General features: G+C 42.0%; 1 protein-coding gene and 1 pseudogene across 3 annotated transcripts in view; one reads left to right on the top strand and one right to left on the bottom strand.

Annotated features, from left to right (window-relative positions):
* DHRS12 (dehydrogenase/reductase 12) overlaps positions 1–14,304 on the top strand; it is a 30,594-nt gene that overhangs the window by 2,556 nt on the left and 13,734 nt on the right. For all 3 annotated transcript variants that reach the window (XM_050334014.1, XM_050334015.1, XM_050334016.1), the window contains exons 3-5: positions 1,512–1,594; positions 8,409–8,501; positions 9,814–9,895. In XM_050334014.1, coding sequence (XP_050189971.1) covers positions 1,512–1,594; positions 8,409–8,501; positions 9,814–9,895 — 258 coding nt within the window. The remainder of the gene's footprint in view (positions 1–1,511; positions 1,595–8,408; positions 8,502–9,813; positions 9,896–14,304) is intronic.
* On the bottom strand, positions 6,522–6,640 carry LOC126649789 (uncharacterized; annotated as a pseudogene).

Here is a 14,304-nt window from a genome sequence, read left to right as displayed (position 1 = left end):
AATGCACATTTTTAACCGCCTTAAGGTCTGTAATTGGAGCCCTCCTTTGCAATGAACTCTGCAGTCTCTGTGAGAATGGCCAAAGAAATGAGAGTTGGACACTGCCCCTTCTGATTGGCTTTTCTCTCACTCATGAAATCTTTTTTTCCTGCATCAAAGACTGCCTTTCATTCTGGTCTGTTCATATTCAGTGCCAGTCTGTGCATGGTCCCTTCCATGGATGGCGTTTGTGTTATGCAAAATGCAGATTAACTTTATTAAACATTGGTTAGTGTCATTTGTATTGTTTTCCCAAATTCAGGAGTCTTCTACTGCTGTCTGTGATTGTGCTCTTGGTAAAAGTAACCCAGACAGCTATGGAAGTGCTGTGGAGGAGTCAGACACTGTTAAAAAACTTGAGGCTTGTTGGCCCCATCAGCTGCATGCCAAGGATACTTGCTATTGTGGTGCTCAGGGGAAAAAACCTCTCTCATAAACAGAAAATCTCATTATCAGCCCCCAGACTGGGCTGTGCAGAGTGAGTCTTGGTGTTTTGCATTTGGATTCTGGGCACTAGAAGAGTGACTGGGCACTGTTGTTTCTATTATGCATCCTTTGGGAATTGCATTCCTTGAGCTTCCTAGTGGTGAACTGTTAGCAATCCTTAAGAGACCTTTTAAAATAGGTAAAATTTAAGAGTACAGATATTCCTATGACTGAGAGTAACGCGTGACTTTTAATGATCAGAGAATACAAGGCATAAAAATAAAAAAAATTATGCCTATTGTAGTCCTTTTCTGAAGGCTTTTTTTAATGTGGCTAAGTGATCCAGGTCTCTGGGAAGAGCCTTGCCCTGCGTATTCCTTTCAATGAAAAGTTGGTTGGAAGAGACCTGTAGAGGTCAACTTGTCCAGCTTGAAGCAACTGTTGGCAACATTAGATCAAACCAGTCGTTGCTTTGTCTCGCTGCCTGAAACCTGCAAGGATGCAAGTTATGCATCCTCTTGGGACAACCTGATCTCTTTAGAAGAAAACTATTGAAAATTATTTTCCTTAATAGATGACCTGAGCCTCCTAAACTGCAATTTGAGGCCATAGTCCTTGTCATATCTCCGTTGCTGAGAAGAATTCTGATACCTGGCATTTTTCTTTCCTTTTCACAGAGCAGTTCTGGTCACTTGTGTTGTTCAAGCCCTTTACTGAACTTTCTAAGTCCTGTATCAAAAGAAACTTTTATTATATACAGGTGCCTTAGCTTCAATCTGCAGTATGGCTCTGGTATTTCATCCACTAAATGTGGTGTACAGACCTGACAGAAAAAGGTTTGAGCAGACAGTACTTGGAGTGCAGTGGTCTTTTGCATACGTGCAGCCTTGTGTGAGGACCCTGTTACAGCATGATACTTTTTTCACCTTGCCTACCTTCATAGGGACCAGAGTCAAGCAGAAATCTCCCCAGTTAAAATGCTGATGTCTCCCCCAAATGCAGTTAGTAATTAATTATCGAATGTGTTTCTTGTCTCAATCCACCAGGTGGCACGGTTCACCTGGTTTGCCGAAATAAAGAACGAGCCCAGGTTGCCCAAGAAGAAATAGTGACAGAAACGGGCAATCAGGTGAGTTGCCTTTCAGTCTCTTGTTTAGTCTTAAAAAAGTTGTTGATATTAAAGACCTTGGAGGCCTTGAGATACTGTTTTGACACTTTACTCGTGTTTTTAATAGTGTTTTCATATGGATGTGGAAACATCTCGTAGTTTATCATTCATATAGTTTGAAGTGATTTAATTTCATTAGGTCATGTTTTCTGTGATAAGTAACATCACCGGCAGCATGCTGTTTTATTTAATGTTTGTTGTTAATATGTTTTGTGATGTCCTACTTACTATTGCTAACTAGGTGGCTGAGGCTTTTAAAAGTTAATGTATTGCAATATTTGCAACAACATTTATGTGTCTGTGGCATTGGATCTGAAGGTTTTATGTGTCTGAATAACATGCCCTTGATTTGCTAAGGTTGGCTGCTCTGTTAAGTCCTGTGTGTGGTCCTAGTTCCATGCTCTACATGCCTTTCCATCTCATTTTCTTACAATACCTCTTCCTTACCTCCTTCCTTTTGTTACATATTCTTTTCTCTTTTTTTCTGTATATGTCATTCTACAGTACACCCCTGTAGCTGTCACTGTTGTTTTTGTTAATTATTCAGGAGTGTGATTATGGATAAGCTTTTGGTTTTGGCTGGGATAGAGTTAATTTTCTTTATAGCAGCTCCTATGGTGCTGTGTTTTGGATTTGTGACCAAACCAGCGTTGACAGCCCGTGTTTTAGTTATTGCTGAGAGCTCACGCAGCATCAAAGCCTTTCCTGGTTCTCACACTGTTCCACCACGAGCAAACTGGGGGTGCATGAGAAGATGGGAGGGGGGACACTAGGCCAGCTGACTCCAACTGACCAAAGGGATCATCGGGAAAAGCTAGGGGGAAGAAGGAGTAAAGGGGGACATTCACAGTTATGGTGCTTCCTAAATCACTGCTGCATGGGAAGAAGTCCTGCTTTCCTGGGGATTGCTAAATGCCTGCCTGACAATGGGGAGTAGTGAATGAATTGCTTATTTTGCGTTGTTTGCACACACAATTCTGCTTGACTTATTAATCTGTCTTCATCTCAGCCAACAAGTTTTGTCTTTTTTGCCTTTATGATTGTCTTCCCCTTTCTGCTGAGAGAGGAGTGAGTGAGTAAGTGGTGATATGGGGCTGAACTACCTACCAGGGTTAATCCACAGCACTTGGATGGAGACCTATCTTCATTTTAGATAATGTCTTGGCTCTTATACACAGTATTTTGATTCCAGTAGTAGTTTTTAATGTGGATCAAAAATTCTGAAGATATTTTATGGTTAGAGATGTCATATTGACTAGATTTCTGCTCTTAGATTTCATTTCCCTAGTGTGACACAACCAGCATTACACTTCAGTTCTTTAATGAAGGTGAATTAGATCAGTCGTTATGTAGAAATAAATACTTCCCAGCTGTCTGTAGCTGTGTAATCCCATGGCTGTAGTAAGACTGGTGATTATCTGTACTACCTCCCTTGCTTACTGCCGTCAGACAGCCTGGGAAAAGAGGTGAGTTGGACCTCTGAAAGTTCCTTCATGTTCTGTTTTCTGTCATCTGGTGAAACAAAACTTGAGGTAAATAATGTTCTTCCTTTAAAGGCAGCATAATTACTGCATTCCCACTCTTTGGTAGGCTGAAAATCTGTAGTTTCTATAGTCATGAAAGATTACAAGGGCACTGCAGGACTTGTTTGTGACCCTGGGGATAGGGCACTTGTATAGAGAGCAGCTTTCAGTGAAGTGTTAGATGAGCTGTACAAGAGGCCCTGTGGGACACGTGACTGCAGTGGGAAGAGCATTTTAATAAGGAGTTTCCAAGAACATCCTTCTTTATAAGTACTCATTCAGAAGCAATCCATTGCGATAATATAATGCTTTATCTACAACTTGTCAAGCTGTATCCAGACTGAACTTGCTCTCCCTGATAATTTGGATGGAGATCCTGGTACAGTATATAACAAAACTTCATTTATGATGAAGTATATAACCAAAGATTTTTTCCATTTTCTGCAACACATGCCTGAATTCAGTGCTGAAATGGAGTTACTTCGCAGGCTCCTCCACCTAGACCTGGGAACTGGAAAGTTCTCCTAACCTGTTGAAGTAGATCTAGTCACGGAGAATAGGTTTCACTTTGAAAATGGCTTTTCTACCACTGAGGACTTTTATAGGGAACAGGCATGTGTGTCCTTTTCCTGAGTCAGTGTGACAGTCTTGAGCAGATAAGTGTTGAATTGGATCTTTTTCAATCTCTGAAATCCCTTGTAATATTGAGCATCTGCCCAAAAAAACTTACCTGTTCTCTACCAGTAGATAACAGTAGTAGCTTTAAAAGTAGAAAGCTTTTAGAGAGGTATCCAGCTCGAAACAGTAGAGCAGTGTCAAGTTTTTGCTCCAGAATGATTCACAGAATGAATAAGGTTGAAAGGGCCCACATTGGGTCATCCGCTGCAATCTCCCTCATCAAGCAGGGTCATTCTAGAGCACCTTATTACAATGAGAAAATTCTGACCCTAACTCAACTAAAGAGCTGAAGAAATCCAATGGTCAGAGAGGGTCATGTGCTTTTTGTCTTCAGGGAGGCAGAATTATAGGCAGGGAATAATGCCATATAATTTTTTTCAGCTTCTTCACTTATCTCATTTGCTTGTATAATGAGTATTTAAAGAAACAACTTGGAAAGAGAGGAGGCCCTTTAATGATTATTTGTTGTTTTGCATGAGAACATATCCTCTGCATAATTTTTTTAAAACAGCTTTCCTTGGGATACGTCATAAGACTGTGGTGTGTCTTTGAGACTAAGTGCTATCTAGGAGAAGAGTAGGAGTTGACATGCCTTTGTATGCAGATAAATGCCACTGTGCTTGTACTATGTAGAACACAACTCTGTAAAAAAGAAAATAAATTGCCTGTAGCAAACACCAAAAGGTTTTTGAGGAAAGCATTGTTTCTAGCTTTAGTGGTTTAGAAAATTATAACTTTGCTCTATGTCAATATGTCAAGCTTTTTTTATTTTTTTTTTTTAATTCTATTGCATGTTGCATTCCCATTCCTGGCCTTAGTACTGCAAAACGTTGCAAGAGTGTTGTGACATGGGATGACTAACAAGGACTTAGCATTTTATGCAGCAGTTAGCATGGAAGGAGATGCAGAAGGCATCTGATACTCTGAGACAGATGGAGTGAGCGCAGTGATGCACCTGAAAATGCACTCTCCCACTCTGGTTGGAGCAGCTGTGCTTGGCACATGGGAGACTGGTCCAGACAGAGCTCCAGAGGAATAATCTGGCAGATGTTGGGCTGCAGGGAGTGACTGGTACTTTTCCCTGAGCCTGGGGCAGTGCATGATGGTGGCTTCATCTGTTGGGCTCTGCTGTCACCAGGGTGCTGGGCTGCCAGGTGAAGCAACAGCAGGAGATGAGCAGGCTACTTAGCCACAGGGAACAGAAACAGGAGATTGACAGGGTCTTTACAGGGAGCTGAAGAGCACATGGCATGGAAGGAAGGATGGCTAGAAGCTGTGCTTGAGTAAGCAGAGGATAGAGACTCCTAAGATGGGGAGGAATGGAAGCTTGTGAGTGCTGGCAGCAGAAAGCAGGCTTGTCCTCTTCCTGCAGATGTGCATTTATAGGATAGGTATAGTACCATGGTAACAGATGAGGAAGAACAGGCTCTGTCAGGGGAGGTGTTACAGACACATGATCCTGAACAGTTGTTGACAGTGGGAGGAAGTGGTGGGTGATAATGGCTGAAGGCTCCTTCCTATGGGGGATGGAGACACCCATCTGCAGTCTTGATGTCTTGAGAGGTTTGTCACTTGCTGGGGCCTCAGATCTGAGGTATCGTGGAGAGTCTGTTGAGTCTGAGTCTGGACCTAGGACTGATACCTCCTGTTGCCCAACAACATGGGCACCTCTGACATTGTGAGGGCTGACCTGGAGTTCATCAAGAGTGCTTACAGAGAGTCAAGGGCATGGGAGCCCAAGCAGTGGTCTCCTAAATCCTTACAGTGAAAGGGAAGGGCTTGAGTAGGAGCATATATACCCTGCAGGTCAACACCTGAATGTGCATCTGGTGTCACTTTGGCCTTTGTCACTTTGTCTGTGGCCTTTATGACCTTTTTGACCTCTGAAAAGTAAACATTACTGAGCAGCAGTGACAAATTGGAGCAAGAATGTCTTTGCCAGCAGGTTTGCTAAGCTAGTGAGGAGGGCTTTAAACTGGTTTCATTAGGTTGTAGTGACCAAACCCTGAAGAGTAGTAGTCACAGGGACAGTGAGTAAATGTCTAGGGGACAGCAAAACAGAGCAAGCTCTCACACTTTTCATGTGAAAGCAGCATGGCTGGGAGCCCACTTCAGATGGCTGTACGTGAATACACATAGTGCAGGAAATGCAGAAATCCACAATCCACGCGTGATTGCAGAGCTGTGATCTCACTGGGTTTAGAGAGAAATGGTTGGCATTACTAGAGTGCTGGAGTAGATGTATTCCCTTGCCCTTTTTGCTGCTTTTGGCTGGGGTAGAGTTAATTTTCTTCACAGTGGCTAGCATGGGGCTGTGTTTTGGGTCTGTGCTGAAGACAGGGTTGCTAATACGGAGATGTTTTTGTTACTGCTGAGCACTGCTTATGCAGAGCCAAGGCCTTTTCTGCTTTTCATATTGCCATCCTGGCAAGGAAGTTAGGAGTGCTTAGGAGGTTGGGAGGAGACACAGTTGGGACAGGTTGACAAACTGACCAAAGGGATATGCCAGACCACATGACATCATGCTCAGTTTATGAAGTGGGGGAAAGAAGGAGGAAGGGGGGATGTTTGGAGTGATGGCATTTTGTCTTCCCAAGTAACCATTATGTGTGATGTGGCCCTGCTCTCCTGGACGTGGCTGAACACCTGCCTGCCTTTGGGAAGCAGGGAATTAGTTCCTTTCAAAAAGCCTACAGCACCTGGTATTCCCAGGCAGTCCCCCATCCAAGTACTAACTAGGCCCAACCCTGCTTAGCTTCCGAGATCAGACATGATCGGGCATTCTCAGGGTGGAACGGCCATAGGCTTGTCTTGCTTTGCTTGCATGTGTTTCTTTTGCTTTCCCTATTTAACTATCTTTACCTCAACCCATGAGTTTCCTAGCTTTTACCCTTCTGATTCTCTCCCAGTCCTGCTGGTATGGGAGTGGCTGTGTTGTACTTGGCTGCTGTCTGGGGTTAAACCACAACACCCTCTTAAAAACACAACCTGGAAAATCAAGTAAGGGGAGTGCTCTCTGCAAAGTAGTGGCTTGAATTCATGAAGCTTTGCTTTGAAATGGGTAATGACTCAGTTAAGAGCTTTTGGGTAAGGCACAGAGGTCATACCAATGGGGTGACATCATGCTGGGTGTCTGCTACAGACTGCTTGATGAAGTAGAGGAAGTAGATGGAGTCTTCTTAGAGGTCTGAGGAAGCCCCATGGTAACAGGTCCTGGTATTCATGGAGCACTTGAACCACCCTGAACACCTGCTGCACATCAGGGCACAAACAACCCAGGAAATTTCTGGAGAACATCAAGGATGATTTTTTTGATACGAGTGTTGGACAAGCCAGATAGAGGTGATCTCTGCTGGACTTTCTATTAGTAGCAGTCTTGAGCAGCTGCCTTGGTGGAAGTGGTCATGAGATTGTGGAATTTAAGATCAAGATAGACAAGAAGGATAAGAAGTAGAATTACAGTATTTGGGTTTAGGAAAGAAGACTTTTGTTTTGTTTTTTATGGACCTGTTTGGTAGCAAAAGGCTGTGGAAAAGCTGGTTGGTCTTCACTTTGTGGAGCATTTCCCTTGGGAAGTGCTTCCTCTTAACTGGTAAAAGACAAACCACTCATTTTCAAAAAAGGCAAGCAGGATTTGGGGATCTACAAGCTGGTCAGCCTCACCTTACTCCTCGGGAAAACTACAGAGCAAATCCTCATGAGAGCCATGAAAGGCAGGAAGGTGATTGAGAAAACACTGTATGAATTTTTCAAGGGCAAACCTGGACTGACTGTCCTGATTGCTGCCTTTGGTGAGATAGCTCTGCCTATGGACAAGGACGAGGCAGTGCTCTCCTTAGGTTTGACGAGGCTTTTTACGTGCTATCCTTGTAGCCATTTTGGAGAGATGCAGTTTGAACTGGTGGATGACAAGGTGGGTGGAAAACTGTCTGGAACATAAAGGTGTGTGATGGGAGTGTGTAGGGAAGACAGTACTAGGCTTCTCCTGGAGGTCTGCAGTGAAAGGACCAGAGGCAGCCAACACAGATTAGAACAGGGGACAAAATTCTGAGTAGATAGTAGGAAAAACTTTCACCATGGGGGTGATCAAGCACCTGAGCAGGGGGCTCAGGCAGGCTGTTGAATCTCCACATTTGCCAAGCAGCCTCCAGAGGTCCCTTCCAAGCTAAATTATTCTCTAATGCTGTGACCTTGAGCATTTCTTTGGAAAGTTCCTTTCAGCCAAAGAGGAAGCTGCTGTATGAATTGTATAAACTGAAGTTTTGCAAGCTTTGCAATATTTTTCTAGTTCTCTGCTGTGCCTATCTGTCACATATTTATCTAAGCAAGACTCTCTCTTAATAACTTTGGCATTAAAAAACCGTGTCTCAGAAGCAGCTGAATCAAGTGACTAAGCATGTTTTAAGGACTAGATTTATATTTCCCAGTTGTGCATGTTAAACTGTTTTAGTTGTGTTCTGGAGGCAATATTTTTTTCATACTGCTTAAATACCTTTTCACCTAGACAAGCCTAAGCTGTGAAAAGGGTCTCTTCACTGTCTGTGTTATTTGTAACTTGGTTTCTTTTCTTTTAGAATATCTTCTTGCATATTGTGGATATATCTAACCCCAAGGAAGTATGGAAATTTGCTGAAAAATTCAGAAATGAACATAAATTAAATGTGTTGGTAAGTTTACATAATTAAACCTTGTGTCTGTCTTTGGAGTGCATAGCCTATGAATTTGTCCAGCAGGTCACATAGATGTCACATTTTGTCATCCAATTCTCTGCTTAATTTTTCCTAAATATTTTCTCAGGCATCTCCATGGTTTGTTTGCTCTTGCCCATTCTCAGTTCACAAGATATGCTACAGGAAGAGAGAAGAGCGGTACTTTTTCAGCTGCATCTTTTGAGACTCTTATCACACACTTTCTGTTTGACTTCCATTACTAGTTACTTTGTCCCTCTTAAAACTAGACCTTCTTAAAGATTAAACTTTTATGACAAGTCTAAAGACTAGTCTAAAACAGAGCCAGGGAGTGAACAAACAGTTAAACATCAAGGTAGGTAAGGGACCAGTACACTTTTTTCCCTTTGTTTAGCAGTGAAAATTTGCTCAGGGGGCTGTTCTAAAGCTGAGGCACCTGGAGCCGTTCTTTTCTTGCTTAGTAGATGAGGAACTTCTGATAAAAAAGGGAAAATAGCTTTTGAGGAGTGGCAGTGAACGAGCTGGAAGGTGCATAGGGGCAAATCTTTTTTTTTTTTGAGGTGGGAAAGAAAAGTTCGAGCTCCTTCTGGAAGGTAAGGCAGGGAAAGAAGTGTGTCTGAGCCTATGTTGGTTGCACACAGCTTACAGGCTTCTGGCTGTTCATGAGGATGTGCCTTACAGTGCATCCCAGCTGTGTGGTGCAGTGCTGTTCTTGGCAACGTGTGAGTCAGGTGAGGCATCCGGGCAGCATTGCCAGGTAGACAGAAAAGCTGGGGTCCTACAGCCAGGACACCAAGTCACTATGAAGCACCTCTGCTAGTTAGTTCTGTTCTTCTCAGGGCTGACCAGGATGCAGCAACCTGCTGACCTGGATAACCTGCCAAATTTGGAGCTCATTTGAGGGTGGGAGTTCCTGCAGGCCATAACACTGCATGTTATACAGTTTCCTTATGCGTATTTATGTTCCAATATTTGTTCTACAAAATAAAAAAAAAACTTTGCATATTACTTTCTGTGAAAAAAGAGTTTAAAGACTTGGAGTAAGGCACTGAGGACTGCTGGCTCTTAGTGTAATACATCTCTAGTGAGCCATTTCTCTGGGGATCCTTTCTTTTGTGAGAAACCTCTGATCAGCCATAGAGTGACTTGGAATAGCATGGTTTATTAAAACAGGTTGCAGCTTTGTGTTGCAGTGTCAAAACACTGCAAACTAACATTGACTGCTTGTACGTGTGGCTTTCCTTGTAGATATTTGTGTAGATTATTTTTGTTTAAAGGAGTTGTTTTACAGATCAACAATGCAGGATGTATGGTGAATAACAGAGAGCTAACTGAAGATGGACTTGAAAAAAACTTTGCAACGAACACTTTGGGTGAGTATGGAATGTTTAGTTCTGGAACATACTTATTTTGATTACGGAAGCTTGTTTTTATAGCTGGATTCATGAGGAATGTATTCCTGCTTAAAGAGGGATCGTACCATTTCTCAGCCAGTGAAGGAGAAGGGAAGGAAAAGAGGAAATATTGCAGCTTCTTTGGAGCGTCATTGTTTCTAATTTCTCAATTTCTCAGTTGTTTTGCTGTCAGCACCTTTATTTATCATAGCAGCAGTGGACAACTGCAGATAAAATTTAATTGAATAATTCAAAATTTGCTAGGAAATTTTGTTCCAAGCAGTGCTGCTAATGATGCTCTTTGTAATAAGTGTGCTTCTGTGGCTTGGATAGAGCTTGGAGCATGTTCAGGTATTTAAAGAGACATTCAAATGTGTCAGTAGGCTTGCATATCCGTGTTTGCTGTGACAGAGGCACTGTGTAGGAAGACTGTGCTGTGTACAATGCCCTGGACTCTCTCAAAGAGATGTAATCTCTAGTCAGGTGATAGAGCAGTAGTGGGCAAGTCTTGGGCACTCCACATGTCAGGGGCCCAACCAATGAGCTGTGTGGTGGTGGTATAAGAGGCACAAGTGAAGGAAGCGAGTCAAGAGGGGAGGGGAGGTGGTGAGCAAAGTGGAAAGTTCCCCCATAAAAGCCCTGAAAAAGATGTGAGCAAACAAAGAGCCAGCAGAAGGAAGCGCTGCCTGCTGCTGATGATACCTGTAGGACTGAAAGATGCACCTCTTGCAAAAAGAGATATAGTGCTTGCATCAACCAAGAGTCCTGACATTCTTTCTCTGTGCAATGTAGGTGGCTCTCTCAAGAAATTGTCTTTAATGTATTCAGAAATGATGCATTAAAGAGGAACTGTGCTGCTTTGTGGAATGAGGAAGAAGAAAGCTTAGGCTATAAAGATAAGGCATTTACAGAACTAGCGTAACCTGGAAACCACTGTTGGTTTTTGTTCTTAGCCTTTTTCCTGTGTTGTTCCTTAAATCCTACTTACTACTTACTTGTAAACTAACATTTTAGCTATAAATGTCCTGTGCTTTGCTGATGTGGTGTATACAGCTTATTTTTTCTGCTAGTCTGACTAAATTAAACTGACAAATGAAGTATAAAGGCACAGATTCATTTTCTTCAAACTAATCTTCTGCTAACATCCTTCTGTTTCTCATGGTCAAAAAATTCATAATTATTTTATTTTGCCATTGAATTTCCCCTGACTGCAGAAGTACAAGAATTTCTACACTGAGAAATGTGTTCACCTTAAATTAGTTTAACCCTCCTTGTGGTTTTTCAAACAAAAATCCAGCAATGTGCAAAGGTACAGTTCTTTCAGAGAGAAGCAGAGTGAAACAAATACTACAGTCTGATCGCAAAAGCATGTTTTGGTTTAGTTTTAAACATTGAGGGAATTAACTGCTGATGAACTTTACTAGTGCATCGCTTGAATTATATTTTCTCGCAAAAGTAGAAGCAGCAAGTTCTGCTTTCCCATCTGTAAATCAGCCTCACTAGTGATGTATAGCTGCACAGAGGAAGCTGAATTATGGTTGTAGCAAACTAGGAAAATGCCTGTATTATCTTTTGTGAATATTACTTAACAGATCTCCTTTATTTATTTGTGTATCACTTGCTGCGTGGTTGTATAAGAAGTTTAAGGAGGTAAGACATCCTCTGTTGTCCAGCTTCTTCAGAGTTCAAACAAGGACTGGTTTGTTTGCTTAGACCAGTTCTCTCTAGACAACAATAAGAATTAAATTTTGAATCTTTTAGAACAGAGTTGGACTTGGTTGAACTGGAAGAGGCTGACTGTACAAGAGGAAGCTTCTGTGCTTGCAGGTCAGACACACATGAAGGACCAGTGCTACAAACTACATGATTTTTTGTTCAAGATCGGAGATGGGGTAATAAATTGTAACTTCTGGAGTCATAGTAGGAGAAAAAAAAATATTCCCAAGCACAAGATGCCTTTGGGTGTTCTTTGCTTTGGAGAAGTTATTTCTGTATCAGTAACTATCTGTGGTTATAGGTTCCCAGATGAAAACTTGGATAAATTAGATATGGCTGGTATAGGGGTTGGCTGTAAACTAGCATGTGGTCTGAGAGGACAAATTCCATTCCTCTCTCTGTCCCAGCAGTACTAAAGCCTGAAGGGTGATGTGGGCTCAAGACCCCTGTTTAGAAAATCTGCAGTTGTTCCCCTCGGTAGCAGCATGGAAATGCTTGAATGATCTCTGCAGAAACAAGATAGAATAATATCAGTATCTTTTGCAGATCTTCACATTCAGGATGTTCCTTCTATGTTTCTTTCATTGTTTACTTCTACCCTGGATCTTAGCTCTGGTCTAGTAAAGGAGCATGTAGGTTGTAACTGTCTAATAATGCAAGACTCTGGAAATATAACATGCTTTAAATGCACAACAGAGTCTTTGAATTCTGTATATGATATCTGATTAACACTTCTGTAAGGTGTAAATTTACTCATGTAGGTGTCTGAAATACTGTGGAGCTTTTAAATCTAGTCTAGGAACATTTCCCTTGTAACTGATCTGTTAGTCCATTTTTGAGCATAATGGATGTTAAGAGTTCGGTTGTAATTGATCACGTGCCTTGTGAAACACATTTTATATCCTGCTCTTTTCTTGGGCATATATGGGACAAAAAGGACTGCACGTGTACAAAAATAATACTGGTTGGAATAGGAAGTAAAATTCCTTTAATGCAAAACACTGCTGGCTGGCTAAGTGAGGACAGCAACTGAAATAGGAGGTGTGCAGTCCTCTCTGCTGTTGTCAGAATTTACAGGTGGGTGAAGGTCAGGAATGTGCAAAATACGGGTTGATAGTTCAGGCTTTGTATGGTTTGTCTGATATTCAAGTTCAAACTGTAAACTGCTTTGAGCAGACAGTGGCAGCTGCATCTGTGCTGGTGCCTGTAGCATCCTTAGAATAGGGCTCAGGCTCAAACACTTGTGTGGCTTGTCACTGTTCTGTTGTTGCTGTCAAAGGAAATACCGTTCCTTTTTAGCCTGCTAGAGCCTCAAGAATTGTTGACTGATTGCTGGAGCTCAGTGAAGGTGTAGAGAGCAGAATAGCTGTGGAGCACTCAGACTCTAATGTGGGAGCACTAGTCAGACATGAATCTGAAATAGCACTTTGCTGATTGAAACACACCTTCAGTGAGAAATGGAGTGATTGGCTTGGGGTGATGTGGGCAGGTTTCCTAGGGAGCTGCCAATCCCGATGGGCAAACTTTAATTTTTGTATCCTTTAGTTTGTGTGATGTTGCCCTTACATTTCTTCCTGTGGGCTGACCATATACTCAGGGTTGTATCTGGGAGCTGGGCAGCAACAAGCAATCATTTCATCTGAGGAGACTTGCAAACATCTGAGTCAACTTTGGGTTTTTTAATTTAATTTTACTAAATGCTAAAGCCATGACAACTTGTTTTAGTATAACTCCCAGCAAAGACTATTAAACATGGCTGTATTTAGTAATTTTGGAAAAAAATGTCAGCACTGGCAAGTGGAGGCAAAAGCAGCATGTCCTTCTTGAAGCGCCAGACATTTAGCTGAAACAATCTTTGCTCCTCTGTTTTATGGCCTGCCTCACTTTACTTTTACTCAACACATCTTCCTGCTTGACGTGGAAAAATGGCATACATGTTACATTTTTATTGCTACTTACCAGCCAAGAGGATGCTAAAACACACTCAGAGATGAATAAATGATGCTCTCAGTATGCACCTTTTCTTCAATCTAATGTGCTCTCATGTTTTAATAATGTATACATATACATTTACTCTCTGTGCAAGAAGGGATAGAGCCAGAGGAAATAAGATGTTTATCTATCACAGTAGCAGTACAGCCCATCTATGGCAAACTCCCCAACCTGTATGGGTATTTGCCAGTCTCTTCCCTACACATTTAGTGTATCTAACTGGTGTTTCGTGCAAGCCAGTGGAGCCTGATAGACTGTGTTCTGAATTACTTGGCAGTCAAACAACTTGAATATCAGCTGCCAGTCTGCCACAGGTTCAGTGCCTGATCTTTGGCAAGACAATCTCACCTGTGAAAAGGAGACTGTGATATCAATTTTCTTCCCAAAGAGCTTTGAAACTTACAGATGAGAGATGCCACCTGAAAGGATAAGGTTTAATATAATTGCACATCCAGTAGCTGTACTGAAGCCTAGGTTCCCAGGACACAGAAGAACCTTTATTGAGCTGAGCTTTGTAATTTGAGGGAAATGTAAACCTTTGTTTTGTCTTTCATGTTTATTGACTCTTCCCATATACTCTGTTATTGCTAGTGCATTGGAATTGGGCCTCAGGGACTGCACACTAAAATCTTCATTCCTGAGCTTGTACTCAGGAAAGAGACTTGAGGATCTCTGAGACT

The sequence above is a fragment of the Myiozetetes cayanensis genome, unplaced genomic scaffold (assembly GCF_022539395.1).
Source record: "Myiozetetes cayanensis isolate MyiCay16 unplaced genomic scaffold, myiCay2020 scf5-8, whole genome shotgun sequence".
NCBI lineage: Eukaryota > Metazoa > Chordata > Aves > Passeriformes > Tyrannidae > Myiozetetes > Myiozetetes cayanensis.
The sequence above is the reverse complement of the archived record's forward strand: the minus strand, read 5'-3'. Positions and strand labels throughout refer to the sequence as shown.